At 36.3% G+C, this 1,388-nt stretch overlaps 1 protein-coding gene across 1 annotated transcript in view; it reads left to right on the top strand.

The window, feature by feature from the left end:
- Positions 1–1,388, top strand: part of LOC101861432 (cadherin-23) — a gene marked incomplete in the record, with an annotated part of 170,597 nt that overhangs the window by 13,421 nt on the left and 155,788 nt on the right. The window contains 1 exon segment of the mRNA XM_013080930.1: positions 1,058–1,258. Within this exon segment, the coding sequence (XP_012936384.1) occupies positions 1,058–1,258 (201 nt within the window).

Raw genomic sequence — 1,388 nt, 5'->3', positions numbered from 1 at the left:
CCACTTCATCATCATCATCATCATCATCATCATCATCATCATCATCATCATCATCATCATCATCATCATCATCATCATCATCATCACCATCACGTTGTTATTGTAATGAGTTCTTACTGATTTCAAAACTGGAGTAATTTCAGTAGGTGGTTTGGTGGTTTTATGTTGAAATGTTTGACTGTGGATTGGGGGAGTGGGAGTGGAGGGGAGTTCAATCCTTTCCATCTTTGTTTGGGGTTTTATTTCAGTAAAGGGAGCGTGAATATAAAACAATTCGGTGTTAACTTCACATCTCTTCACCAACAGACACAGCCTATGTTCTAACTTTTATTTTATGGCGACTATCTTGCTTCCCCTTTTGTCAATACCACTATAAATGATTAATATATATATATATATATATATGCAAAACGTAACATAGTCTTTTGCATTAAACAAGTACTGAATAAAAGAAGAAATCGCACAAACACAAAACTACCTATTGCTATAGATCTAGAACCTCAAATATGAACTGGTTTACCGTCTTGTAAAGTTCAAAAACCGAAATTTTGTCCTCTGATCAAACCTGTTCCGTCAAGATGTCTATAACAGCTACAGTCAGTACAAAAACTTATTTTCTTCTCGGTCCTGATTTGATGTCGAATATTGATAAGTTATGAATAGACTGTGTTAATGTAATCGTTTCTGTTTTGAGGTAGCTGGTTTTAGAATAACAAAAAAGTGAGTTTTTTTCGGTGGGGAGTGGTTAATGATTGATAATACTTTTGAGGATTTACAATGATGATGATGATGATGATGATGATGATGATGATGATGATGATGATGATGATGATGATTTTCATCACTCTGTTTCTCAGATACTATGTTCCTGAAGAAGCCCTACGGCGAAGCGTTGAACATTTATAAAAAAAATCTGGTTAAATATGACTAGCCCTATCAAAGTCTCAAGATTACCTTTCCTACTTCAAAACAAGATGATGATGATGATGATGATGATGATGATGATGATGATGATGATGATGATGATGTACAAGAACTTATTTTCACTCCATGGCAGGCGACGGAAAAAACAACCCATCCCCAGACAGCCAATGCTCGGTACACGGCGGACGTAAACGTGACAATCACAGTACAGGATGTTGATGATAATAGGCCACGTTTTTCCTTTCCCACCTACAACGCATCTGTTGACGAAAACACTCAGAATTTAGTACCGATCGATTTACCCACAAAGATAGAAGTCTCTGACAAAGATCAGGTACGCAGGAAAGTGTTGAATGGCATATCATAATACATGTAGTAGCCTATGTATGGAGTCCTTTACTTATAATTTTATATATTTATACACACACAGACACACACGCACACATTCATACACACACACACAC

The sequence above is a fragment of the Aplysia californica genome, unplaced genomic scaffold, assembly GCF_000002075.1.
Source record: "Aplysia californica isolate F4 #8 unplaced genomic scaffold, AplCal3.0 scaffold00106, whole genome shotgun sequence".
Taxonomy (NCBI): domain Eukaryota; kingdom Metazoa; phylum Mollusca; class Gastropoda; order Aplysiida; family Aplysiidae; genus Aplysia; species Aplysia californica.
The sequence above is the reverse complement of the archived record's forward strand: the minus strand, read 5'-3'. Positions and strand labels throughout refer to the sequence as shown.